The sequence below is a fragment of the Vicugna pacos genome, unplaced genomic scaffold (genome assembly GCF_048564905.1).
Source record: "Vicugna pacos unplaced genomic scaffold, VicPac4 scaffold_183, whole genome shotgun sequence".
Taxonomy (NCBI): domain Eukaryota; kingdom Metazoa; phylum Chordata; class Mammalia; order Artiodactyla; family Camelidae; genus Vicugna; species Vicugna pacos.
In genome coordinates, this window is record NW_027328862.1 from 36,716 (window position 1) to 62,405 (window position 25,690).

At 35.5% G+C, this 25,690-nt stretch overlaps 1 protein-coding gene across 1 annotated transcript; it reads left to right on the top strand.

Moving 5' to 3' along the window:
- Window positions 1-34: 34 nt before the first annotated feature.
- Window positions 35-25,405, top strand: LOC140695187 (RING finger protein 17-like). Its single transcript, XM_072958047.1, is given in 14 exon segments — window positions 35-178; window positions 2,519-2,613; window positions 5,501-5,592; window positions 8,503-8,614; window positions 9,513-9,594; window positions 10,884-10,983; window positions 15,065-15,149; window positions 15,151-15,237; window positions 16,449-16,525; window positions 16,796-16,870; window positions 20,190-20,497; window positions 21,482-21,565; window positions 22,770-22,871; window positions 25,017-25,405. Coding segments are annotated over 14 exon segments (1,632 nt in total). The 5' UTR covers window positions 35-48; the 3' UTR covers window positions 25,220-25,405.
- Window positions 25,406-25,690: the final 285 nt, after the last annotated feature.

Genomic DNA, 25,690 nt, shown 5'->3' on the forward strand with positions numbered 1-25,690 from the left:
ACGTCGGCCCGCACGCGGCGGGCGCCCTCCGAGCCTGAGGAGGCGGCGATGGCGGCTGAGGCGTTGAGGGCTCGGCGCGGCCCGTCTTCCTGCGGGCAGGTGGAGAGGCAAGCCCGAGCCCAGGCCACGAGGGAGGCCCTGTGCGCCCGGTGTGGAGGAAGGGCGCCCGGAGCTTCGGGTGAGGGCCTGAGGGTCAGCCCGCGGCCCGCGCGGGGGCGGGGCGGGGTGGGGTGGCCGCGGCGGCGAGGCGTGCGCGGGTCGAGGCCGGGCCCGGAGCCCGCGGGCCGCGAGGCGAGCGAGGCTGGGACGCGCTGAGACGGGCGAGGGCGGCTCTCCTCACCCCCAGCCTCCCCGTGCGCCGCCCCTTCCTCACCGGCCGGTTCGCAGGTCGGTGAGAGGGGAGCTGTGAGGCCCTAGCCGTCATCCTGTGGTGAAGCAACGGAACATGGCTTCCTTGTGTAGTTTTTGTTGTAGTAACGAATAGACCACTGTGAAATGTTTCTAAAATTACACAACGGACGTTGGGGATGGGCCGGGGCACGCGGCTCGGTTTGGCAGACAGCACCTCACTTCTGTGCGTCTTGCGTTCTGACCTTGTGCGGCAAGGGAACGAGCGCCCTTGATTCGCTCCCTCAAGACTCCCCTCAGGTGGAACAGGTTCAAGTTACTTAATGTAACCGGAAAGGCGGTACGGCGCTGTGTCTCTGCCAGGGGCGAGTTGTTGAATTGCAACTCCTGGAGCTGCTGAAAGCCTTATTACGCTGTGTACCTGTTAAATCTTTGCACTTTCGAAGGGAAAGTCAGTTTTCTCAGTCCCTCCAAGACGGACTCCATTTGGGAGACATGAGCGAGTGGGAAAAGTTGGTTAGTTGTGTTTTCGGTGGGGAGCCAAATTTCCCCTACCCCAAATTTCGATCACTGCTGTTGCATAGAAAATCGCCATTATTCGAATGAGATAGTATTACAAAGTTTTAGAACATGGCATTTTAAAATCACTGCTTCTTCCATACATTTTTATTATAATGCTGAGAAGTACTCAATTGGAAAGATAGTGCCCGTGCATACAAAGTTGTGAAACTGCTGTAAGCTGTAATGCAGCACAAGTTATTTTGCTTTGTACAATGCCAGAAACCTTATAAAAGTAAAACAATTGAAATAGTTTTGATTTCTTTAGTAACATTATCTCTGGAATTTAAACGAGCTTTAAAATTTAGCTTGATTGTGAGCTAGCTTCAGATGTTTCAGTTGGCTTTAAAACTAAAGCTTTTTTTAATCAAAAGAATGCAATTATTATAATATAAATTAGCAAGAACACTAATTTTATAGTGAATGGTGACTAATTTTATCTAGTTTCTTTTTCCCTTTTTTTCTTGCAAAGTCTTTTAAAACGACAACCTGTGAAAGTGACATAGCTATAATGAATGCTTATTATGATAAACTCCAAATTCTACTTAGATTATTAACATCTTGATACTAGGTTTTTCAATCAAAATTACGGTATCATACAGAGGAGAGGCAAGACTCAAGACCACCTTGCTGGTGTGAACATGGCACAGGGGTTAGGGTTCTGGAATTGGCCGCAACATCATTTGCAACATCCTGATTGTGGCACGGGCAATAGAGCCATTGGCATTCCAGTTCTCAGTGTGGTCGGGGAGTCACTCTCTGGTTTCTTTTTTATTGTGGTTTTAAAAAAAAAATACCATTAAATGTACCATCTGAACCATTTTTAAAAGAACAGTTCAGTAGTGTTAAGTATATTCACATTGTTGTATAACAGATCTCTAGAACTTTTTCATCTTGCAAAACTGAAATGCTACCCATTAAACACTAATTCCCTCCCTACTCCAAAGATAAGATTATGGTATTTCCCTTCATAAATGCTAAGTTTGTGAAGATGATCTTTATATGAGTCATGTGTGTGTGACATTAGTGGCATCTGACTTCTGTCCTTGCCAGTGTCTTAGATCATGAAGAGAATGGTCTTGCCAGTGTCTCAAATTGGCCCTCTCTGTCCCATCACAGGTTGGGAAATACAAATTAGCAGAGGGCAGTATGATCAAGTAGAAAGAACATTAGACTTGGAAACAGAACTAGATTGGAGTCTAGATTATACCATTTACCCCAGATCACTAAAATGTTTACCCATCCCTAGGTTGAATAAAATATTCCCAGCCTTCTTAGCCATGCAATTTACAATGATCAAATGAAGTATGTGAGAGCACTTTATATGATTATAAGAGATGTCAAATTTGAAGAAGTATAGGTGCTAAATAACCATCTAAATGAATGCAAACAATATTACATAGCTCTGCCTGGTTTTTCTTCTCATTTTTCTCCCTCCTTCTGACCTGTTTTGTTTCTCCTGAATTTCGTTTAATAAGTCATCCATTTCCAACTAAACTACATATCTTTTCCTATACAAGAGAATCCCCTTTAACTTTCCATCTGATTATACTGAACATTCAACATTAACAAATTGTGCAAAGTTTAATTCACAATAAAATTTCATCTGTAGGTCACCATCATGAACTTCAGTGTGGACATGCTTTTTGTGAACGGTGCTTGTTAGTAACTGAAGAATACAGCACAATTATATGCCCTGATTGTGAGGTAAGTTTTAGTCTTTCATATTGAATGCATTACAACCTAATGTTAAAGGTGAAAATATTGGAGAAATAAGACATACTTTTAGTTAGGAACTAAAAACTTGCATTTTTGCTCCTGAGTCTAAGGAACCTAGCAAAAGATAAGCTGTTCATATCCACTTTATGATTGTTCAAAGTGATCAAAGGGAATGCAAGGTTAAGTTTATACACTTAGCCTATATATTTTGACTTTTTTGGACATTTTTGTGGAATATTGCCTCTATTTATTTTTATCTTAATGAAGTAATATTCCTTTCAGATTTGTACCTGCATTTTCCACACCAATACCATGCAAGCAAATTTTGAACTTTGCCCTGCCCCTCAACCTTTGTGTGTCATCAAATTTACATTCGTAGAGATGCTAGAGTGAAAAAAAAAATGTTAGAAGTTAAGAATCTTTACACAGTTTTAACTGAAATATTTTAAATCAGTTGTATTTAATAATTTCTTAAATTTTCTGGAAGAAATGTCCTGTATCAAATCTGTTGATAGTAACATTCAGCTCTTACTATGAAATGCCAGGCCAAAAGGGCATAAATGAAGAGGCAGATAGAAATATAAGTTTTAGTCCTCAGTTCTGAGGGGACACTCTTAAAAATAACAATTGCTCCATTGTGATTTTCCTAAAGTAACACTTTTACCCTGATAACCTAATAATACATAACTATCTTTGGTACCTTATACTTAAAACCTTCCCAGAACATCCTCTTTCCCACCAGAGGTATATATTTAAATGAGAGACTATCGCATTTAGTAGTCTGCTTTATTTTTCTTAGCAGCATTAACCTATTCTCATGAGAGTCTCCTACATTACTTTTTTTTAATTGAAGTATAATCAGTTTACAATGTTGTGTCAATCTCTCCATAATAGTTCAGTCATACATATACATACATTTATTCATTTTCATACTTTTTCATTATAGGTTACTACAAGATATTGAATGTAGTTCCCTGTGCTATGCAGTAGAACCTTGTTGTTTATCTGTTTTGTATATAGTAGTTAGTATCTGCAAATTTCAAACTCCCAATTTATCCCTTCCCCCCACCCCCTTTCCCCTCTGGTAACAATAAGTTTGTTTTCTATGTCTGTGAGTCTGTTTCTGTTTTGTTATTAAGTTCATTTGTCTTTTTTTTAGTTTCCACATATAAGTGATATCATATGGTATTTTTCTTTCTCTTTCTGGCTTACTTCACTTAGAATGACAATCTCCAGGTCCATCCATGTTGCTGCAGTACTTTCAAAGACTATATAATAAACTATGGTACATAAGAGCTGTAATTCTTAACTAATCTCTTTATGATAAAACATTTAGGTGGTTTTCAACATTTTTCACCATATCTTTGCACAATTCTTGAAACCCACTCCCACCAAAAAAATCTTATCTGCAGATTCTGTTAGTTTCCAGGTCCAAAAAATATCCGTGTTTGAGTTTGTCCATTTTTTTTAATGTTTGACCATTTAATGGACAAAAAGTGGGTATCTCCTTGTTTTAAATTGAAATTCCCTGACTACTAGTGAAATTGAGCAATTTTTCATATGTTGACTTCTTAGCTCCTCTTCTGGGAGGATTTTTAACGGATCCTTTTTGGTCCTTTCCATACTTTTCTTTTGAATTGTCTTTTTCTAGCTTGTCAGACTATTTCATGTGATAGAGATATTAACACTTTGTCCTGTGTATTTTAAATGTTTTCTCCCAATTTTTCACTTTTAATTTTGTTTATTACATTTTACCATTCAGAAATGTTTCCTTCTTGAATTGTTTTTCCTCCTCCTTAGTGGCTTCTAGGTTTTCTTTGATTAGGCAGATTTTCCATCTCAGAGTTACAGTACTTTTTTTTCAATACTTTTTTTTTTAAAAGTAAGTATTAAATCCCTTTATATTTTATATGATGTGAGTATGTGACTTTCTTCTTCAGAATAATTAGCTGACTTTCCCACATGATTTATTGAATAATCAATCTTTCCTCTATTTAATTGAAATGCCCCTTATAGTCTATATGAAGTTCCCATTTATTTGTGGATCTGTTTCAGGGCTCTGTTCTATTCATTTACAGTTGTCCCTTGGTCAGTGCAGGTTTGAGCTGTGTAAGTCCGCTTATGTAGATAAATACTACAGTACTACATGGTTTGCTGTTGGTTGAATCCGTGGATGCAGAAGCACCGCACATGTAGAGGGCCAGCTGTAAATTACATGCACATTAAGCCCTGCGTTGTTCAAGGGTTGACTTGTATTGTGCCACTACCTTAGTGTTTTAATTACAGTAGCTTTATTTTCTGGTGGGATAAATCTCCACTGAATGTTATATTAAAAATTTTATATTCTTGCTCATTATGTTTTCATACGAACTTCAGAATTGTATTAATTTTATATCAGTTGTGTTTTAGGGTTTTAAATCTTTGTCTTCAAGACCCTAACCTAATTCTCCATTTATTCAGTTCTTGTTTATGACTGCCAATAAAGTTTTTTGTTTTCTTTTCTTAGAGCTTGTATTTTTCTTACTATAGTTATTCCCAAGTATTTTAGAGTTTTGTACGTACCTTAAAATAGCATTGTAAAAATTTTACAGTGAATTTTAAAAGTATTGTTCCAAGTATTTCCTTTAGAAATGTAGCAGAGTGAAGTATAGTTAATGTTCTGCTTAATTAATTGCCAATTAAATGATTTTTTTAAAAAAATAAAGTAGGATAAAAACATGTAAATGTTGCTTTTTCTTTGATTTAAAGAGGATTTCAGGATCTTTAGAGCTATTTTCAACTTTATCTATGGATGACACACTAGTTTTTTGAATTCTGGATAAACAGAATTTATTGAGTGACTTTCTGGTTTCTTACTTTCATCTTTTATCCTAAGGTTGCTACAACTATAAATACAAAACAAGGATACTGCCCAATAGATGGATATATTAAAGAAGAGTCTTTTATGGAAAAACTGCAGCCAAAAAAGTATGTTCTGTGTGCACTAATTTTAGTGTTTGAAGTTTAACATATTTCTCGAAGAGTTATTTTAGAATTATTGGTAAAATGTCATTCTTAGATTAGTGTTTGTAACCCATTGTTTATACATTGCTCTTTAGGTTTGTAATTTATCTTAGCTGTAAATGAAATGGAGACTCCAACTCCTAAAGAAGCAGCATTAGTTTGTTCTTATTTAAAGTGGGGAAAGAAAAGAATGCAAGATTGCCACATCAGAGTAAGAGAAGCTGAGAATAGACTTCAGCAAAAACTAGTGTGCTGAGTGAGAAGATAATGGAGGAAAAAAATAAGAACGTACATTTCTATTGATTCTCAACAGTAGTATGAGTACAATACAATGCAGGATTTTGAAAAGAAGTGGTTTGAGAGGTGATTTATAGAAAGTGATAACTTTGAGATTATTTTATTCATTTTTCCATTCTTGTGTAAGATTTTACATGTATATGTATTAATAAATTCTCTTCTTGAAATAGTATGCAAAGTTTTTTTTAACATATTCCAGCTGGAGATGAGCACCTGTGTTTTTTTTAATTGCACTTATTTATATTTGTCATCTTCTTCTAGTCTACAAGCCCCTTTAATGGCAAGGGCCATATTTTATTGTTTTCTACATCCCTGGTGCTGGACACAGAGTAAACATTTTATAAATGTTAGACGAAGAACCGTGATATTTTGACATTTGCTGTAGTTTTTCTGAAAATCATTTTTTGATCCTAGGCGAATGTACATTTAGGGTTGACTGTGGAATGAATCATGATTTAAAAAATGGTGAAGTTTGACTTTGCAACTTTTTAAGGGTCAAAGAATCTTCTTATTAATTTACCAAGACGCTACTCAGATGGTAATTATATTTTTGTATAACTTTTAACTTCTTAAATCATATTTAATATGGAAGTAAGTTATATGAGAAATAAAATAAATATAGGGTTCCCTCAAGGAACAGTCTCATTTGAAACTTTTCAATTTTGTTATTGGCCCAAACATCTATAGATCACCCAGTTCCTCATATCTCATCCATCTTACCTCCTGAAGATTCTATTTCCACAATATCACCCATATTTATAATTTATCTTCCATTTCTACACCCTGTTTGATTCTTTTAGTCTCTTTTGGCTACCTCCTTAGGACTTCAGACCCTTTCCTGCTCTATGGTTTTCATTACCTATCCAGGTAAAATCCAAAATCCTTTAGACTAACTGTCATGACTTTTCATGTTATTGCTGTAGCTTCTCTGTCCAGATTTATATGCATGCATAGAAACCAACAGAACAGTTTTTCCTTTGGGTAGCATAACCACTTAGCTAAAGTCCAGCAGTTGGTTATTGACAGAACCAGAGGTGAAACTCAGGCTCATGGAATACCAGTACTGCTCCCAACTGCTGTATTTGCATTCCACCGGTCACTTCCTCCATAGGCTCTGAGTGAATAGAGTAATCACTTCAGGAATCTTTTTGGCTTCCTGTGAGTCAGTGGCCATAACAAATTTGAACACCTACAGGAATCTAGCAGATGACTTACTGGGTGAGACAGACTGACATTAAATGAGCGTTAAGGATTGTAGCAGACAGAAGGTTTACCCACTCCAAAGGAGGTAGCCTGTACTCAGCTCCAGCCAATTACTGCTTTGTGTTAAGACCATCCCAGTGTTGCGAGATTATCCTTTTTTTTCCCCAAGAGAAAATATAAATGTGGGCTTCTGTATGAATCTTTCTTTTTATACATCGTCCAAATCAAATTTGATTGTACTTTTGTCTAGATCTATATAATATTGAATATGGTTGCAAAGTGAAATTTCATTTTCAGAAGTAGATGAATCTGTTTTAGGTACCCCAGTTTTTTTCTGAATTACCATTTTAAAATTAGTTCTCCATGTCAAATATACTTATGTTAGAAACTCCTCTGTTTCCTAATTTCAGTAGAATTTGGTTTAAATGGTTATATATTTTAAAATAGAAGTATCTTTTGATACATGATGTGTTTCCTTCCTGATTTGTCTTTTAATATTTTGAAACAGGAATTGAATAATGGACTCCTTATGGCCAAAGCATTCACATATGTTTTTAAGAACATGAATGTTCACTTTTTAAGTAATAGAATGTTTAAAAATTATCTAGTCTATTATTTCTCTCTATGAGAGTAACATATTTAATAATAGTTTCTTCCATGAAGTGTCATAGGCTTCTGATTTACTTATTCAACAAACACTGAGTGCTTATTGTGTGCTAACTAACATAGGGATATAAAGATAAAAATAGGCAAAAACTCTAGCATCTGTACTCAAGAAATGTAGCTTACTTTTTCTTTGAAACTAACTTATCTGGTAAATTCATTACCTTTATATACATTATCTAGGCCTATAAGTACATTTTTTAATAGCTGGCATTTGTGTATATAAATAATTGAGCTTGAGACAGTTAAAGGATTATCAACATGTCTACCAAAAAATATCAGAGGAGGAGAGATGGTTAGGAAATTCAAGCACAATTTATACTGTAAGCTATTATTTTTAGGAATTTGTTAAGAAATTGAATTCTTGCTTAAAATTAAGTTTTATATGAAAGCATATTTAGTCATGGTTTCCCTGTCTTTACTTATCATAGATAATTGAGAGCCCACTGTTAAGTGTTCTTAGAAGTCATGGTATGATTTATTTTTTTAGTTTTTTTGAGTGGGGAGATAGTTAGGTTTATTTATTTATTTATGTTTAATGGAGGTACTGGGGATTGAACCCAGGATCTCGTACATGCTAAGCACACAGTCTACCACTGAGCTATAACCTCCCCCTGAATTATTTTTGAGAGAGAGTAAAAATCAGACTAGAGGATTGAAACCATTATATTAATGTTGGTATTTAAAATAAATGTACTTGACATTTTCCAGAATAAAGAACTGTTCTCAGGACTTTAAAAAGACTGCTGACCGGCTAACTGTTGGTTTAGAACATTCAGCCTTCACACGTGGGACTGTTCTGAACCCATCAGCTGTAATGGAGGTATGAAGAATGTTATTCATCAAGTGACACGTGGCCAGACGTTTTTACTTTGTCTCTGGTAGCTTAACTTTCCTCTTCTCTCAAGGTTCCTATAACTGTAGATTCTTTTGAAAACATGAAGGTAACAGAGGTAAACCTATACTCCCTTGCTTGAATCTCTTGATTTGTTCTGAACTGTTTTCAGCAATTCTCTTTTCCTCCCAAGTTAGCCCATTCTGCCTTTGACCAGCTCTGTCAGTGCTCTTGATATTTACCTGCACGTAGCTTCCTCCTTTTGAACCTAGTTATTGAATTCACATTCTATGAGATTGTATAAAGTGCAAGTTTCTAAATTCTAAGGGTGATTTACCAGGTATTTTAACGGTGACTGAAAGGATGGTGTAATTGTTGTTGGAAGATTGAGTTTTACCTGTTACTACTCCATATCACTTTAAATAATGTATTCTTCTAATTTAAGACTAGAAACAGGACAAACTCCAAAATACTGCTGAATGAAGTATTACATCTTTTTGTTAAGGGGATCATTAGTGGGCTGGGAGAGAAGACAGAGCGCTGTCTTCACCTTCATTGTTTAAATCTTAACATAGCCAAATTATAATCTTTTTTTCTTAAGAACTGTTACTTTTTATGTATATATATTTATTGCCATGATAAATTTTTCAGGTAGTTTTAAGATGCAAAATGGTTGTAGGACATAATTCCATTTTTTCCAAAAAAGGTACCTAAAAGAAATTTGGGATGCTATCACCAAAACTAAAATGTTAATTGTTGCTTCTTTTCTGATTTCTGTAGTGGGTCTGTAACCGCAATGGTAGCTTGATGCTTTTGCAGCTGCTATGTTGTATCTAAGCATCTATGTTTATACTTTGTGTTTGTATATTCCCCTTCCCTTTCTTAGGAGACTAAAACTGTGGAAGAAATTGATGAAGCATTGAAGATAGCAGACCAGAATTTTGAAGAATTAAGTATTGCTGTAAAAGTAAGCATTTTGAATGATTAAATTCTATCATAAATTAAGGCATGTTCTCTTTAACTGTGTAATTTGGATGTAATATCACTGAAATTGGAGCTTAGCATTCAGTTATTAAGTATGATTATCAAATGATAAGAGAAATATACAAAAGAATGGACACCTCTCATGGCCTGCTAGCAGTAATCTCATAGCATTGTTGTGCTAGCAGCATGCTGAAATTGGAGCTCTGTTAAGGAGCTGTGATTTCCGCTTGCTGTGAGCTGAGTTTTGTCTTGGAAGCATTGCAGATCACCTTTCTAGCATTGCGTGTTATCTGGCTGTAGATCGTTACACAGAGTCTTATGCTCTTTTCTCCTTAACCCTGTCACCCAAGAGAGAGAGAGAGAGAGAGAGAGAGAGAGAGAGAGAGAGAGAGACTTCTTTATTGAGAAGGAACAAATTCCTTACACCCAGCAGCAGCAAATTCACAGCCAAGGCACTCAAAGGGTTATAGCTGATACGGGAGTTAAGACTTCAACAGGTGAATCTGAAAGGGGAGTGGGGTACAGAATTCAACCCATAGCAGTCTGCCCTTTGGCCCTCCCAGATTCATATCCTTCTCACATGCAAAATACATTCATCCCATCTCACATACCCCAAATTCTTAACCTATTTCAGCGTCAACTCTAGCTCCAAAATCTCATCTAAGTATCTTCTAAATCAGGTATAGGTGAGACTCAGAGAATGACTCATGCTGGGGCAAAATTCCTCTCCAACTGTGAATGTGTGAAACTAATAAATTATCTCCTAAAATACACTGGTTGGATAGGCATAGGTAGATATTCCCATTCCAAAAAGAAATTGGAAGAAGAAAAGGTCACAGATACCAAGCAGTGATTCTTTGAAAATATGAAGAAGTATGTGAAATAGTTAACACTTTATTTCAAATATTTTTAATACTACATTTTAAGTTTTATAAATTTAAGGAATCCTACCAGAGAGAAATTCAGCTATCCAAAACGATTCATTTCCTGTACTGATTGAAATGATAAGAAGTTTAGAAAACTTAGTGGGTTTTCTAGGCCTTTTTGCCAGTTTATCAGTACAAAGTGCCAAAAAAGATGTGATCTTGCTAACAAGTACCAGGATTTAAAGTTTAACCTTGTGAATTAGTCCATTTTTATCATCTAATCTCCTCTTGTGTTGTTATTTTGAAAAGTCCAAAAAGTATCTTTTACTTTCAAAATTATGTTAAAGAGTACAGTTCCTCCAAAATAGAAATACCAAATTATATCTTTGTATTATGTTCTTCCCGGATGCTCGAACACATACACAGTCAAACAAAAGAGGAAACAGTCAGTCTTATAGAAGTTCTGGAGAAACAGTTTGATCAGCTTTTTACTTCTCTTGATTCCAGGTAATAAGTTAAAAATATAGACTCAATGAAACTGAAGCTTTTAACATTAACTTGTCATTTTATTCCTTTGCATAGATTAAAGTAATGAGTAACTTTTAAACTAGTTTGGAAGGTTATGGGTGGTCCCTATAGGCTGATGTTTACAGCTTCAAAATGAAGAGCAGCGTTTTTTTTGTTTTTGTTTTTTTTGGCTATTTGCCTTCTGATCCAAAGCTGTTCAGATAATTTCTTTCTTAAACCAGTTAGCATAGATAAATGATTTCAAATTCTGAATCCCGTTGTAGAATTCAGCATACTTGGGAAAATGCAAACATACTCTTTCTGGTACGTAATTTCATCATTTTTTCTTGTGTTTATTTGCATCACAGAAAATAATAACATACTTTCTAATACTCATTTCTAAACAAATACCGCCATACTGTTATATAGCCATCCTTTTTTAAAACTTTGATATATAAGAGCTTAAATAATCTTTAATCACATTTTTGTATTTCAAGAGGCAGGCTCATAAAAGTAAGAAATATATTTGGTAATGGTACTTGCCCCTTTGGATCTGGGTTCTTTTTATTTTTTTTTAGTCTAACTAGGATATCTAGAACATAGGCTCAATACACGATGGATGAATCATATTCTTTATTCCTCAATGTTGTTGGTATCTCATGTTTAATATTCAGTTATAAAATTTTAAGTGATAGGTCATGTGCATACATTTTTATTACATTTTTTAACAGTGGTATATATGCATAATGAAGTTTACTTTTGTAACCATTTAAAAATGTACAGTTTAGTGGCACAGGGTACTTTTATGTTTATCTTGTTAAGAACTACCAAACTGTTTTCTAAGTTGGCTACACAGGTTACATTCCCACTAGCAGTGCATAAGAGTTCCAGTTTCTCCACATCCTTACCAACACTTGTTAATTCTCTTTTTTAAAATACAGCCATTTTGAGGATGTGAAGTGGTATCTGATTTTGTATTTGACTTGCATTTCCATAATAGCTAGTGGTATTGTGGACCATATCCTTTCAATTGACCATTTGCTTATGTTTTTCTGGAGAAATATCTATTCCAGTCCTCTGCCCATTTTTGAATTGGATTATTTGTTTTGTTGTTGCTGGGTTGTAGGAGTTCTGTATCCATTATGGATATTAATCCTTTATCAAATATATCATTTTCAGATAATTTCTCTTGTTCTGTGGCTTGTTTTTTTTTTGACTTTTTAAATTGAAGTGTATTTGATTTACAATGTTGTGTTAATTTCAGCCGTACGGCAAAATGATTCAGTTATATATATATTCTTTTTCAGATTATTACAAGTTAGTGAATATAGTTTCCTGTGCTTTACAGTCAGTCCTTGTTGTTTATACGTTTTATATATAGTAGTGTGTATCTGTTGATCTCAAACTCCTAATTTATCCCTCCACCTTTTCCCTTTTGGTAACCATAGTTTGTTTTCTGTGTCTGTGAGTCTGTTTCTGTTTTGTAACTAAGTTCATTTGTATCACTTTTTTAGATTGCACAGATAAGTGATATCATATGATATTTATCTTTGACTTACTTCACTTAGTATGATAATCTCTAGGTCCATCCATATTGCTGCAAAGGACATTATTTCATTCTTTTTTGTGGCTGAGTAATATCCATATATATATATATATATATATATATATATATATATATATATATGTTTATGTATGTATGTGTGTCACATTGTCTTTATCCATTTATCTGTTGATGGACATTTAGGTGCTTCCATGTCTTAGATACTATAAATAGTGCTGCTATTAACATTGGGTGCATGTATCTTTTCAAATTAGAGTTTTTGCCTTTTCCAGATATGTGCCCAGGAGTGGGATTGCTGGATCATGTGGTAACTCTATTTTTAGTTTTTTTAGGAATTGCCATGCTGTTTTCCATTGTGGCTGCATCAGTTTACATTCACACCAACAGTTGTAGAAGGGTTCCGTTTTCTCCACAGTCTCTCCAGCATTTATTATATTTGTATAATTACAGACTTTTAAAATATTTATTTATTTATTTATTTGGGGAGTAATTAGGTTTACCTATTTATGTTTCAAAGAGGTACTGGGAATTGAACCCAAGATCTTCTGCATGCCAAGCATGCACTTACCACTTGAGCTGTACCCTCCCCCTATTTGTAGACTTTTTGATGATGGCCATTCTCACTGGTGTGAAGTGATATACTTCATTGTGATTTTGATTTGCATTTCTCCAGTAATTTGTGATGTTGAGCACCTTTTCATGTGCCTGTTGGCCGTTTGTATGTCTTCTTTGGAGAAATGTATGTTTAGGTCTTCCACCCATTTTTCTATTGCATTGTTGGTTTGGGGTTTTGGGTTTTTTGATTTTTTTTTTGATGTTGAGCTGTAAGAGCTGTTTGTATATTTTGGAAATTAAACACCCTGTCAGTTCCACCATTTGCAAATATTTTCTCCCAGTCCATAGGTTGTCTTTTTGTTTTGTTTATAATTTCCTTTGCTGTGCGAAAGCTCGTATGTTTGATTAGGTCCCATCTGTTTATTTTTGCTTTTATTTCTTTTGCCTTGGCAGACTGACCTAAGAAAACATTGCTTCTGTGGCTTGCCTTTTCACTCTCTTGATAGCATTCTTTGATCTAAGTAAGTTTTTAATTGATAAAGTCTGTTTTATCTATTTTTTCTTTGTTGCCATGTTTTGGTGTCATATCCAAGAAATCATTGCCAAATCTAATACTGAAGCTTCCTCTCTGTGTTTTCTTCTAACAGTCTTATGGTTTTAGCTCTAACATTTAGGTCTTTGAGTCATTTGGGGCTGATTTTTGTATATAGTGTAAGGAAAGGGCCTAACGTCATTCATTCCCAGTACCATTTGTTGAAAAGAGGGTCTTTTCTCCATTGAATGGTCTTGGCACTTTTGTCGAAACTCAGTTGACCATATATGTGAAGATTTAATTCTGGGCTCTCTGTCTGTCTGTCTGTCCTTGTGGCAGCAGAGCAATGTTTTCATTACTGTGGCTTTGTAGCGAGTTTTGAAATCAGGATGGGTGAGCTCTCCGACTTTGTTGTTCTTTTTCAGGATTGTTTTGGAAGGTTGGGGTCCCTTGAGATTCCATGTCACTTTTAGGATGGGTTTTTCTGTTCTGATTTTGATAAGGATGGCTTTGAATTGTAGATTGCTCTGGGTAGTATTGACATCTTAACAGTGTTGTCTTCTAATTCATGAACATGAGAGATCTTTGCATTTAGTTTACCTTCTTTAATTTCAGCAGTGTTGGGTAGTGTACACGTCTGTTGCCTCCTTGGTTATGTTTATTCCTAAATACATTCTTTTTTTTTTTTTATTCTATTGTAAATGGTTTTCTTAATTTCCTTTTCAGACTGTTCAGTGTAGCCGAGTCTTTTTGGAGGCCAGATTTGATTTTGAGGAAATCATTTTACTCATTTGTTTGATGAATAAAATGAGCAATTAGACACTATAATTTTTGGTGCAAAATATCTTTATTTCCATAATAAAGTAATTGCAACATAGGCACAGAAAATTTCTTGAGTAAAATGAGGTAAGTAATGAAGGAGTAATACTATAAGCTTCCTGAGTGATTACTTTGAAGATAATAGTTAATTAAGTTCTGGTTTGGTGAAGTATTTATAAATATCATTTTAAGTTCATGTAATATGTATCTACTTATAGAAATATTTTAATGTACAGATAGATTCTTGTGAGAAATGAGCACAGAATGTGTTTGATGTAATGGCACAAATGACAGCAAGATGGCCAGGGTTCCTCCTACTTTTAAAAGTGGTGGTGGAATCATCCAGGGTTTATCTTACTATGCAGCTCTGACAGCTGTCTCTGTGACATGATAACTGTGTCCTCCTACAGAGGCTGATTTTTCTCTAGTTACATGCACACAGCTTCCACTCTAATACATTTTAGTTCAACTGAATGCCCCTTTTAATAATCTTACTTTATTTACGTTCACAAAATAGTGAAATTATCTTTTCAATACTGTTGAGTTACTGTAAACTTACTGTCATAAAAATGTTTATGAAATACTGAAAAATAACTTTATTGTAAATGAAGGAAAAAGAACCTGTGTGAAGAAGTAGTAAGAAATACAGGTGATTATTTATCAAATGTAATGATGGCTAAGAGCTACATTGAGGAGAAAAAAAAATGATTTGGATGCAGCTATGAAGATAGCAAGAGAATTAAAATCGGCACCTTCTCTAAGGACATACTGTGACCTGAATCAGGTAGTTTTAATATTTCATGTGAATTATTTCTGTGGTAGCTTATTTTACCTACTTTGGAATATGATATTTAAAACCTAAGAAAAATTTGTTTTTCAGATTATCCTAACTTGTAATGGCATCAGTTTAGAATTCTTAGGTGTTTGAATTCTAAGACAAACATTAATAAATGTGTTTGGACTTTTGTTATATTATTTATCACTCAGGGAAATGATGTAACACGATTCAAGAACAAGTAGGGTGACCCTCAATCTAGAGTTGTTTCTAGGTCACTAGAATAGAAAATGAGGACAAGTTAAGAGTAGCAAATTAAATAGGACTCTATTTTCCTTTTATAAGCAGTTAGGTATGATTGTCAGCTCTTGGCTTAAGAACTTACCAAGATCCCATTCAGGTTTTTCTCTCAGCCTGCCACCCCAAGATGTGCAGGTCAAGAGACAGGATGCTTCACTCTATCCTGTCCTCTAGTGATGTGCCTGGAGTTGTGCAGAGAGAGAAATATGTTTCTTATGCGCTCGTTGGCAGGACAAGGTTAACCATCAGTCCTCTTTGCTAATTTCTGTCTTGCTCCCTTGGGGTATAGATCCTACTCTATTGTCTTTGAATCCTCAGGGCCTCATTACCCATAGATAATGAGATGTTTGGACTGAACTGAGGTACAAAATAGAAGCCATTGGTTTACCTGCCTCTAAAGTCTTGAACTGCAAATTAAAGGAGAAGAGTTTACCACCATCTCACTTGGCCAGGCCTCCCTCCAGCTATAGTTCTAAAAACAGTAATCGTCAATTCCTGTGTATTACGTGTGAGGCATTAGGAAGTTAAAAAGGTAGTAAAATTTGGTCTTTATCCTAGTTAGTCTAGTTAAGAAGATGGGGGAAAAAAAGAAAAACATGAGGATAGCAATGCAGATGCAAAATAAATCTGATCAGAAATGCCTCTGGAACTGTGTAGCTATATTCCATTTATTAACTAGTGTCCTGTGTTGTTGCTGTCTGTTAATACGTATCTCCAAGAGATTTTAAATTTTGGAGTTGGGGGAGTCACAGACACTTACATGCATCCCTCATTTTACTTGCCTAAGATCAAACTGTAAGCATGTTACTTAGTGAAATACCTAAAGGGTATAGTTTTGCTTCTCAAATCTCATTCTGTTTCAACAGTATTTATAACAAAATAAAATGCACACATAAGTGATACTTCTCTTTTGATTCTAGATTATTCAGACTTTGAAGCTAACATTTGAGAGTGAATTGTCACAGGTTAGCTCTCTAAAACTAAGGAACTCTCCCAAGTAAGTTATAATTCAGGAGAACATCATAATTAAGTATAAAGATGTATTAGAGCCTAAATTTATTAAAATAGCAAGCAATTATTGATTGATAATTCAGTTCAAAAATGTTTCCCAAGTTAGCAACTAAATTAAAATAAGTAATTTATGATAAATTACAAAGTTATTAAATGTTCTGTATTTTGGAGTTTTTAATGTCAGCAACTAATTTTTATTAGAGAAAGTAGTAAACTTATATTAGAACATTTTTTTATGTGAAGTATTTAATTGTAGGTTGAACATGAATTGCGGTGAGATCATCTGTATGTTCAACACTATGGGAAAGATTGAATTTGAAGACTCAACAAAGTAAGTATTTAAAAGAATAGCAACATGCCATTAGTGTCTGACATGGCCTAAGGGACAGAAATATTATCTAAGGGACAGAAAAATTGATGTTTAGTGTAGTACTTGTGAGTCAAAAGCTGAAAAACAATGTAAAGGGCAGCGTGGTTTCTATCATTTAAATTCTGTGTAAGATATTTAAGAATTAAAAGACGTAGAAGGAATCAGCACTCAATGATACGTGTCTGAATCATCTTTGAGAGCCGTTCATTCAGCCAGCATTGAACACTGATTTTATGCTAGGTACTAATACCCCAGGTACTGAGATTTATGCAGAGAAGTTGCACTAAGTAGAGAATGACCCTTGTAACGAAGTGCGTCATTGCTGTGAAAGTTGCACATGCAGAATTTAATGGAGCTGCAAAGGAAGGACATGAGCAGCTCTTGGGGCAGGGGGTAGGTAACAGGGGACTTGGAAAGAGGAGATTTTATGTTTCTTCGTCCATGAGAAATGAGTAGCAGTTGGAGAGGGAGGCAGGTATCTTAACAGGAAGATAACATACTACATTCAAGGAACTGCATGTATAATACCACATGGCAGAAGGTACATGGAGGCTAAATCCTAGACTTTGTATGCTGTGCGGGGGCGTCTGCACTTAGTTTCCTAGACCTGTGCTATCCAATATGGTGGCCACTAACCACACGTGGCCATTTAAATTTAAGCATAAATTAATTAAAACTTAATGAAATGAAGAGTTCAGTTCTTTGGTTGCACCAGCCCCATTTCAGGTGCTCAGCCATGTGTGGTTAGTGGCTGCTGTATTGGGTAGCACTGCACCATTTCATTATCGCAGAAGGTTCTGTTGGACAGCTCAGCTGTGAATAATAGAAAACCACTGAAAGATTTGCAGCATGAAAGCAAATAGAATTAGGTTACATTTCTTAAAGATAACTCTAGTGACCATTGAGAGGATTCTTTGGAAGAATATGAGGTTGGAAGCTGAAGGATGGTTTAGGCTGTTATATAGATAGTGTCAGCAAATGATGAGAAACCAAACATAGGTAGAGCACTGGAGAGGAATAGATAATGACAAATGTTAAGTTGGGAAAAGTGATGAAACTTAGTAGTTTGTTGGGTGTGAGGAATGAAGAAAAGGGAGGCGTCCTCGATGAGTTATAGGTCTGTCTTTGGTGACTAAGTTGGTGGACTGTGGTATTATCCACCAAGGCTGGGACACAGGAAAGAAAGAAGTTGGGAGGGGGAGATAGTGGGGTATGTGGTTGCTGTGGTTTACTGTGTCTCTAGGGCAAAATGTCCAGAGGGAAGTAGGCCGTATGTGCTGAAACTTAAGAAGAGGTTCTGGACTTGACTCTTTGCTCAGGAGTAGTCCAAATATAAATACTTTAGAAACCACCCCCTGCAGAAGAAAGTTAGTTCATCCAGCTGTAGGTGGTATGTCTCCTGGGGAAATCATCCCCTTAGAAGCACCACATTCATCACCTTGGGAAACTAATGAGGGTCCCACCCACAGCCTCATCAGCTCAGAAACAGGCATGAGCAGATCTAGTCTAAGCCAAGTAAACTCTTGTAAGAGTGCCAGTTTATTAAATTGAGTGCAGTTTATTAAATTAAGGGGCAAATAGAATTGCCACGGGAACTAGAACAGTCACGTTGGCATTCTCTTCCAACATCCAGACAGACACAAGAAGCCAAATCATCAGAGGTTGCTTTGTTTGCAGCATTTTGGGAATAAAGAGAGTAAGATTTATCAAATAACTGAACTGCATCAGTCCTAGACAGCATGCTGCAGCCCTTGCCCCACAGGGAGGATGTTACGAGAGGACTTTGTCTCAAGTCATCATCCCCCGTACATGGAGCCCTGGCCCCCGTTTTCCTCTGTGACTTGACGTTTTACACTTCCATGGATAATCATCCTTTCCAGTCATTACATGCATCTGGATATTTTCATGACTAGAATATGGTGACTGTCAGTTATTTTTAATCCTAGATGCTATTCTGTCTCTGTAAGAGTTTGTATTGATTCAAATTTAACTCTGAGTAATCTTAAAGTTCTTCCTAGTTTTTAGGGAAAGTATCATTGTGACCTGCCTCTACCGTTTACAGGTGGTAATAAAGGAATCGGTTTGCCCAGTGAGAGCAAATATTGAAGTAGATCAAGTACAGTGCCCTCGAAAAATAATAAATTTTAAATTAGGGACAGGGTAACCTGCAAAAAACAAAACAAAACTGAGAAGGAGCAGGAGAGAGTGGTGTTCTAGAAGTCAGAGGAGAGGTTTATGAGACTGGAGTTGGTTGATGGTGTTAAATGTCTCAGAAAGTTCAGATGAGAGTTGGTTGTGAAAAGAAATGTTTCAGTTACAAAGTTGTGTACATATGTGTGTTGTCAGGAGGTGTTTGGACCTTTATTCAGTGTGTGTTAAGAGACAGATAAGATAGGTCAGTGCTGATTCCAGTTGGCTTTGTTAGTTCTTATTTCTGAAATCGCTCTTAAATGGTGATCTGTGAAGAAACTAAATCTATCATGAGTTAACTAAAACTTTTGCGACTCAACCTCATTTCTTTGATAGAATTTCTATACTTGAGAGCCCAAATCTGTGTGGATTTGTAAAGAAGACAGAAAAATAATGGAGCAAAGTGAATAATCAGCTGTAGGTTGGTGACTGTTGAACAGTCATTCCCAAAGTATTCAAACGAATGGTGACTTTTAGCCTAGGTGGAGGTTTCTAGTAATTTGCTTAGGATTGGATTGTACCCCTCACTGCTTCCTATACTTTATTTTTACTTCAGTGAATTAAAAGAAATAACCTTAACATAATTTAAAATTAAATACCTAAGCCAAATAAAAATTTGAAGCTGGTTTTTTTTAGAGTTCTTAACAGTTTTTTTTATTCAAGTACAGTCAGTTACAATGTGTCAGTTTTGAAAATGGATTGAAATTAAAAACTACATCCAGTGTTCTTTTAGGATCAAATCATTGTGATGTGACTATGTCAGGTTCTTTCTTCAGCTTCTCATTGATTTTTACCTCTTGACCTTTTAAAACCCTTGGGCTTGCTTGAGAATGGGCAAAAGTTTCTTTTAGGGTAATGGAAATATTCGAAATTAGATTGCAATGGTTACACAAGTAAATTTAGTAAAAATTACTGGATCTGATAGTGTGTAAATGATACATTAATAAAGCTGTTAAAAACCCGTGAGACACCTGTGTGACTAACTCTGCACATGTCACAGTATTAACTGTCAGGTGTAAAGGAAACGGTTTGAAGGTGGATATAAAAAATTTATCAAATGACTTAAAGTAGCCTTTATATTTTTAAACAGATGTGATCCTCAAGAAAATGAAATTGGACAGAATGTTCTAAAGAACAATAATCATAAAAAGGAATTTGCTTGTAGTCGTACACAACCATCACTAAAAAAGAAGAAGTTTGACATTTCTGTCCTAACTAATGAAGCCCCACCAACTACTTTGCGATGGGAAACCAATAATGTGCATTTAGAAGCAAAAAACTTCCAGCCACAGAAAGAGATTGTTGCAACAACATCCCCTAAAACCACTGCTGCTTTACCTCAGATGGGATCCAGCCCTGATGTGATCATTGAAGAAATTATTGAAGAAAACCTGGAAAGTGAGTAAAAATACAAAAGCAAAGAAATAATGTATCATGTCTGGAATTAGAGGCAAAATTAGTTCTTCTTTGTCCCTGTACTTAAACATGTTTTTGTTACTTACACCTCACTGTGAGTTAACACCTATTGATTCCATGCCTCTACTGTCACATTCCTAAAGTTCAGATTATTTTTATTTTTAATTCAAGAATATTAGCTAAGCTCTGAGATGTAATTTTAAGATTAGAGTATTTGACTTTTTAGTGTTCCACCCATATAAAAGATGAGAATAGTGGGAAGGCTATAGCTCAAGCGGTAGAGTGCATGCTTACCCTGCACAAGGTCCTGGGTTCAACCCCCAGTACCTCCTCCAAATATAAATAAATAAACCCAATTACCTCCCCCTCATAAAACAAAACAAAACAAAAAAGGCCAAAAAAAAGATGAAAATATTATAAATAAATGAGAGATTGTGACTTTGTCCTTAAATTTAAGAAGACCATGTCTTAAATCTTTGTTCTGAGATACCTCCTGTTATAAAATGAACTATCATGAGTACAATAGCATCTGAGTGGTCACATTTTAAATGTATCACAGCTGTTTGATTGGGTTTCCAGTGGTGTCTCCCATCAGCACCAGAGTGAGATCACGCTGTGTGCAATTATCCCGTCAGTCTTCTTCAGGACCATTTTCAAGATCCACTTCGGTTTTTTCCTTCCCCCCCCCACCCCCCCCCCCAGTCTGTTTCATTGGTTGACTTTCCAGAATATTTTGGATACATAAAAAAGGACACGCTATTTTCTCTCATTTCCACTGGATGATTATTGTCACTGATTAACTCAGTGAGTTAAGAAAACTATCAGTATTTTGCCTACTGATACAGGGGGTCCTGCCACTCCAGTGTTTTACCAATTCAAGTACAGCTTTTTAAACAGTATGTTAAGTGTGCCATTGCCAACATAATAAAATTAATACAGTTGTCTTTCTTCCCTATTTTGATGAAGCATGCTGCACAGATTATCTTACGGAGACACCTAAATATCAAAAAAAGCCTCTTCAGAAGAAATCTCCTTTTGGATCAAAAGCAGGTACTTTATGTATAGTAACTCTTAAGAAGAGTGAGGCCATGAGTAACATGAATTTTACTGATATGTAAAACGTCTTCCTTTTTAATGGTTAAAGTTCTGGCTGTTATTGGCAAAAATATTTCTGAAATTTATAGCACTTCTCTCAGCGATCTCCCCAGTTACACGTGCTTATCTCTTTACCTCATTCTCAGTATGCATATTTTTCTTTGCAGTCTGTTTTGGATAGGTAAAATGATCTGTTTGTTCTGTTTTTATCATCTATCCTTCAATTCCTTCAAGTCTTTGTTTTTTAAACATTTTTACTAGATTTACTAGAACATCTACATTGTTCAAAAATTAAATGTATACATATTAAAACACCCCATGAAACTTTTCCCCTAACCTGTTCTCTTTCCATCTAGTCTCCTCTTCCCTTCCAGAGTTTCTTTATGCATATTCGAACAAATACACAGATATTATTTTTCTAGTTCTCGTTTTTTGTTTTTGTGCACAAAACGTAGCATGCCATACACACTGTTCTGTTCTTTTAATTCCTTTCTTAACATTGTACTCTGAGATCTTTTCATATCAGTAAAAACACTTGGCTTAATTACAACTATATACAAAAAATTTCTCACTGTCTTATTCTACCCAACCCTTGCTTCCACCAAAACATGCACATCTTCCCCTCAATTGCTGCTCAATATGTTGGCTTTCCCAGGCATTTTTTTCATACCTCTCCAGCCTGACAAGATTTAGGAGTCAGAGTGGCTATGAGCTAATTATTGGTTCTTTTGATTTAGTACAGTTTAAAGGAGATTTGGAGCTATACTGGAAACCTAATCATTATCAAGGGGGTTCCAAGTTCCAATTATATTTATAAATAAACGTTGGTGTTTTGTTGTAAAACAGTAGAGTTATAGCACATACTCTGACTTTAGAACCTAACTACCACAGGAACTACAGCTCATTTATTTAACGCATTTTACAAGTAAAATAAAATGTTCATGGTTCGGGTTGCAAAAGAAATCTGTGAAAGTGGGCTCTATTTGTTTTATCAGTCTAGTTACTGTTTTATCGTTTGGACTCTTGTGGGGCCTAGGTCTTCTAGAGTTTGCAGTGCTACAAGACACTTATTATTCTTTTAGAGGATATTGCATTCTGTTTTTAGTGAATTTTTTCCTAACTTTTGGTTTCTTAATATGGTTTAAATATTCTTATCCAGGTTCTCCAGAGCGGAGTTTTTGTAAGCCATGTAATACATCCTTGCCACTTCTATATTCGGAAGTATTCACAAATAAAAGATGCAACAGTATTGGAAAAGAAGGTGAATCAGTTTTGCAATAAGAGTTTACACCTTGATCCTTCAGACATTTTGGAGCTAGGTAATGAAATATTACTCCAAGTTAAAATCTGAAGTTTATTTAAATATTGTAATATTTGGCCAACCCATATAGACTTTTTTTGTGATACAGATTTGTACAAGCATAAAAGGCTTTGAAATTGTTTAACATAAGTTTAATTTTATTTAACTTATTTAGATAACTTAACTAAATATTAAAATTGACTGTCAAATGAGGTACACAAAAACTCCACTATGGAGTAAGGTGAGATATTTTTTAAATATCTTCCTGGGCCACACAGCATGGTAGGTACACTTAATCAGCCCATCTTAATTCTAAGGCTGTATGTGACTTGCTGTAATTTAAACTTTCATTACAAATACTTCCCTTATAACATGGATTAAATATGGTGTATCTATAATAAGATGAGGCTATGATTTGACTTATTATTATAGCATTTTTCTCATTCTGCTAACATTGGTCAACACCTGCATATAACTGATACCAGAAAGTACTGTATGATCTGTTTAGCTTTATATAGTAGTTCTTTAAAAGTGTGATTAATTCCCAGCTTGTCTGTGTCTTTTTTCAGAATATCAGAAGACTAGAACCATCATATACTAACAAAAATGAATAATAATTTTAAAAGTTAAAAAACAGGGTTTAAATTATGAGCATCTAAAGCGGGAAGTGTAGTGTTAAACTTATTTTTTATGGCTGGAAATAATTCTTTAAATTTAATATATGCCCAAAAGCTCAGTTTAGATTCAGAAAATATGCTAAGAAAGCCAGAAATTCATCCTTTGCTTTAAATTGTCAAGGATAATTATTATTTCAAGGCAAATATACATGATTTAAATACTCATTTATCTTTTGAGAAGTGGTTGGTAAGGGAAGAAATGTGATGTGATGCTTTAGCAGAGTATCCCCTGTTCCCTTTTCCTACCTATGTTCTTCATTATAAGGACTAACAAGTAGCTCCAGTAGACTTGTATCTCACCTACTGCAAGAAAGAATGTTTTAATAGCATGTAGTTTAAAACTAAAAATATAGGTCATGTGGTATATAGCAACATAAGAAAAGGGTTGATGACAATCTCAAGGCCAAACTAATGTTTTGGTAGAAGTTAAAATTGCCTCTCAGCTATCCTGTGTTTATTAGCATATACAGAGGGGATTATAGAGCATCTTTGTATATAATCTGTGACCAGGTCATACCAAATTTCTCTCTAATGCTGAATTAGTTAAAAGGATGGCCTCCAACACCACCTGCTACCTCTCCTTAGTAGCTACGAGGCTCTGTCTGCCTACTTTCCTCACACATTTGGGTGGAAGACCACTTTCATGGGGTTGTTGTGGGGAGGAGGTGAACTCACACACAAAATATTGAGAATGTTGCTGAGCCCATTGTAAACGTAAAAATTCGGGCCTCTTTCTGGCTTGATCTTTTTTTTCCTGGTTATTTATTTGTAATTCATCTGATGCCTCCATGAGGCCCTCCTCTGCTGCTACGTCCTTGGTTCATCTTCCCCTTTTCTGAAGTCCACTGTGTGTACATTTCTTAATTTTGGCCTTTCCCACTCTGCCTTTCTTGGTTCCTTTACTCTCACTCCACTTTTAATTGAGGGAAGGTAATTGCTTCTTCCTTTATGCTTCCAAAGAAGTATGTTACAAATTTCAGCATGCATGTATCTGTGCACATGTGTGTGTACATGCAAAAGGCTAGAAGTTCTTTTTTCTTTTAATGTTTTGCATAGTGTATTATAGTAACTTAATTTGCCTGTCTCTTTTCCTTTCTTGAGCTTCTTGAGGCAGCATGGTCTCATTCATCTTTGTTACAGTTCATAAAACACAGGTCCTCAGTAAAGGACTGCTGACTTTGTATTCTTTGTTTTTACCTCCCTGTCTAGCTCATGAGTTTCTGTATTACAGAAACTGTCAGAATATACTAGCTTTATTTATCCCTCTCATAGCATTTGACAAGGGGCTGTGTATTCACTGTATGTCGTCAGTAAATACATGAATTAAGACTTCTTAGTGGTGAAACTAATGTACATGTTTGTAACTTAGAGGTTATTGGGTGTTTTTCTCCATAAACATTGATAATGATTCATCTCCCTCATTGTTTAGGTGCAAGAATATTTGTCAACAGTATTGAAAATGGAATGTGGTGTCGAGGAACTATTACTGAATTAATTCCAATAGGAAGTGAAAATATCAGAAGACGTAGTCCAACCAAATACTTAGTCCATGAAGTTGCACTGATACAAATATTCATGATAGATTTTGGAAATTCTGAAGTCCTGGTTGTCCCAGGGTATGTTATTTTATGATTATTATGTGTTCTTGGCCATGTGTTCTTGGCCTGCTTAGACACACTCGTATGTGGAGGAGGGAGATACTAAAGAAAAAACTGGACAGGTAGGGAGGAGTCATTTATCCTTTTTCACTTCCAAGGTATAGACTTTTTATTTTGCTCTGTAATTTGTCTTATTAATTACTAAATTGGTAAAGTGGTATGATTTGTCTGTGTTATTAAGATGGGGAGCTTGCAAAAGGAACTTTCCAATATATCAAACTTAAATACTCTTCTCTGTTGCTTCAAAGCAGGGCATGAGGCACAAAAATAGTCCTACTAAAAAAGTGTTACAGTTAGTTACCAGATGATTGAGTACAGTTTTTAATGAGATTTCCAAAATTTAATTGACATTAGAATTCAATCTATGTGTTCAAAAATGTTTCCTCAATCTCCTAGGAAAATAAACTGATACTGTTCTTGTGGTAAGGACTAGTATTAATTATAG